Here is a 3,488-nt window from a genome sequence, read left to right on the forward strand (position 1 = left end):
TTAAATGAGCACAATGACAAAATAACCGAAACAAGGTTTCAGCCAACGTATTGCAAAAAGAACAGGTCAAATCAATATCCTTTTTAAATTTAACAAGAAAATGATTTACATCTGTGTAAGGTTTTGAAAAGTTCTTTGCTGAACTTTATTTACTAATAAATATTAGTTTGGTAATAGTTTGGCCTTCCATAAAGTCTATTCCAATAAACAATATTGTCATGGTGACAATGGACAAAATTATTATTATTATTATGATTATTATTTTAAGTAAGGAGCAGATTTTATTAACATTAACATTTTATTAACATAAAACTATGGGGGCAAAACAAAGTTTCCCAATTGCAGTAGTAGGCTTATCAAATCAATCAAAAGCAGAAGGAGACGCAAAATACTGTTTCAGGTATTAGCTCTGATTAGACCCTGTGGGAATCGCATCCATAACAAAACTCCCTTGGTGTCACTGGAAATTTATGGACATTATGGATTTCTTGATTTAATAATTGTTCAACCCTTATTATGCCTGCTAAAAACATCTTTCAAAAAATAAAGATTTATTTAAAAATAATATACAGGCTAATTGTTCCAAATTATCTATGGGCCGGGGTGAAAAGTTATGCTTATATAACAAAGACCAAGGACCAAGCAACATTCGTTATTGAAAGCAAGGTAAGTTCAGAGAGATTTTGAAAATGTTGTAACTGCAAATAAAGAGAAACAGACCACCTAATTTGGAGAAGAAGAAGCCAGAATTCTTTCAATTTCGACCTTGTCATGACGTCATATTTCTGCGGCGGAAGTAGTTCCCTTTACGGCCATTCTTGTCAGCGAGCGCAGTATCTTTGTCCTTCACACATGTCCCTGTGTATATTAATCTGTTAGTAAAGTCTTGCCATGGCTGATTTTAATTCTAGCTTTGACATGCCGTCGGCTAGTTTATCTGAAAACGCGGAATCTGCGGAGCTCCAGCGTCTGATTGCGGTGGAGCAGCAGAAGGCTCAGTTTCAAGCCCAGGTAACGTTACCTTTTCAGTACCGCTTTTCTGTCATTCAACACCAGTATTAGCAAGTCTGGTGGCTTTAACACTGTTTAACGCTCTTTTCATAGGTTCACAACTTTACAGATGTTTGCTGGGATAAGTGCATGGAAAAACCGAGCTCTAAGTTGGATTCACGAACTGAGACTTGTCTCGTTAGCTGCGTGGAGCGTTTCATCGACACGACGCTCTCAATCACCAACCGCTTCACGCAGATGGTGCAGAAGGGCGCGCACTGAGTGAAGCACACCGTCCTCAAGGACAATTGGCACATTTCTGGTGTGCGTCCTGGAGACTGTTTTACTGCGTTTTAAGGGTCTGATGAGCCCTTTTTCTCTGTCGGGAAAAAAATGTTCCAAAGCCCTTCCTCATAATGTTTATGATATGTGTAGGCTATAGCGGATCTATTAATGCAGCCTGCAGTGAACGATTACTTTAGCTGGAAATGATCAATAGCCTACTACCCACTTCTGTAAATCTGACTGGTTTGAATAAAAAAATGATACTTTTCAAAGTAATGAGGTGAATGATCTTCTATTTTGCAAATGGACAAAAATATTTGTGAGAAGGGCTTTGAAATTGGAAATCACTATTGGCACCTCATCAGTATCCAACATTGGGCATTTATCAGCTAATACTTCCTGTTTAGTGATTTAGATCATGCATTAACTTAAAGGGATGGTGATAGATGGAATCAAAACTGACCATTCATATTTTGTTATAGAATATTGCAGCATTTATTATAGCCTAAATGATTTAACTGTGAATGTCATTTGCACTTATTTATAATCAAAATAACATCCCCTACTACTTGCAGCTATATTCTCTGATGAAGTGTTTACTGGTGTTAGGGTGGGACAACCTGTCAATCACAGTGATAACAAAGACAACAATCCAATCAATTCCCCATGGACAAAATCAAGTTATTCCCTACATCTTTTCTTGTTCAAGCAGCTTTTTTTTTGGATATAAGTCACAATGTGGAAGAAAAGAATTGTAACTTCATGGTGACTTCGTATACCTAAATTTAATTGTAGCATGAAAGTTATAGTGGTTAATCTTTCTTTCGTACAAATTAATAATACATTTATTGGTTATCGACCATAACATGAAGCATACTTAGTTATCAGCTTATTGGTATTGGCCAGAGTTTTAAAGTTAGTGTATGCAATGAATTATTTTTTGCAAAACATCTGTTTGTTTATATTTTTGATGTTAAGCAAAACTGTTGATAATGACAACCTGTTTAAGTATTATTTTAATTTTTTCATCTGGCACAAGGTTGATTCCCATGGAATCTAGAATTGATGATTGATGTTATAGTTTCATAATACTAAAGTGTGATAGAAAAGTTCAAGCATGACTTTGTTGGTCAATACTTTCCTACCGAAATTGTCTCTTGGATTTTCATCAGCAGTCAATTAGACAGACAATGGCATGAGATAATAAAAAAGCTCATAATTACACACTAACTCCTCCAAATTTTAAATCAGTTTAATCAGATTCTGGTCTACTTTAAAACCCCAAATCTGGTTTTGCCTTCTAATCCAAAACAATACCATTTTGTTAGAGGACTCCATACAGCAGGATTAATCTTAGGGCAGCAGAGGTCTGCTTCTTGGCTTTGAGGCGATACCCTTCTTTGTTGTTTAGTGTGCTCAGTACAAAGTGGCCTTTGATAGAGCTGTGTGTGTAAATCTTGCAGGCAGGGCTGCTTTCAGCCGTTCTAATTAAAGTCAGGAAGCAGATAGGTTAGCTTAGTGCTCTAAATTGATTATCAGAGCATACAGGAAGCCTTCAGGGTCCTCAAACAGAGCCTTTGATGCTTTGAATGAAATGGACTGGACACTGTACCACACACTCTTGGAACAAAAAAATCTTATAACAGCAAAATCGATAAATTAAATGGGATCAGATTTATAATTTGGTTTTATAATTTTTATTATTTAGTTGGTAACATAGTGTGACACCATACACTGTAGAAATAAAATAAAATAAAAGTTGGCTTAAATTTGTAAGTACAATCAACTTGGATGTTTAAGTTATTTCAACTTAAATTACATTAAACTGACTTTAAAAAAGGAGTTGAATCTTGTATAACTTTTTTTAAATTGCTTAACTTATTTTAATGAGTTAAAGCATTGTAAAAACGTGTTGTCATAACTTATTGATCATGTTTTTTTTTTACAGTGTAGTTTTTAATATTAGGTGGACCATTGTTTAAATTGTCTTTACTCAACCAGGAAAAATATATAGGGCAACAGAAAATATTTTGCTGAGATGTCGACTTCCTTTAAAAAAAACAAAACACTCAAAATCGCTGAATTCATAGGCATTTTTGTATTATTTAGTTTATTATTTATTGAACTACTTCATTATTATGTTTATTTTTTTATTATTGTTATTGTTAGCATTCAAACATAAGCTAATAATGCAAATCAAATAAGAACAGAAA

General features: G+C 34.4%; 1 protein-coding gene across 1 annotated transcript; it reads left to right on the forward strand.

Annotated features, from left to right (window-relative positions):
• Positions 1-783: 783 nt before the first annotated feature.
• On the forward strand, positions 784-3,117 carry timm8b (translocase of inner mitochondrial membrane 8 homolog B (yeast)). Its single transcript, XM_084115320.1, has 2 exons — positions 784-1,011; positions 1,105-3,117. Exons 1-2 carry the CDS (start codon positions 892-894, stop codon positions 1,270-1,272), a joined length of 288 nt encoding a protein of 95 aa, XP_083971446.1. The 5' UTR covers positions 784-891; the 3' UTR covers positions 1,273-3,117.
• Positions 3,118-3,488: the final 371 nt, after the last annotated feature.

The sequence above is a fragment of the Abramis brama genome (genome assembly GCF_963993115.1).
Source record: "Abramis brama genome assembly, chromosome: 5".
Taxonomy (NCBI): domain Eukaryota; kingdom Metazoa; phylum Chordata; class Actinopteri; order Cypriniformes; family Leuciscidae; genus Abramis; species Abramis brama.

Coding starts and splice junctions, on each gene's coding strand:
- timm8b (XM_084115320.1), top strand. CDS start 892: ATGGCTGATTTTAATTCTAGCTTTGACATGCCGTCGGCTAGTTTATCT. Junction 1,012..1,104: donor AGGCTCAGTTTCAAGCCCAG/GTAACGTTACCT, acceptor CTCTTTTCATAG/GTTCACAACTTTACAGATGT.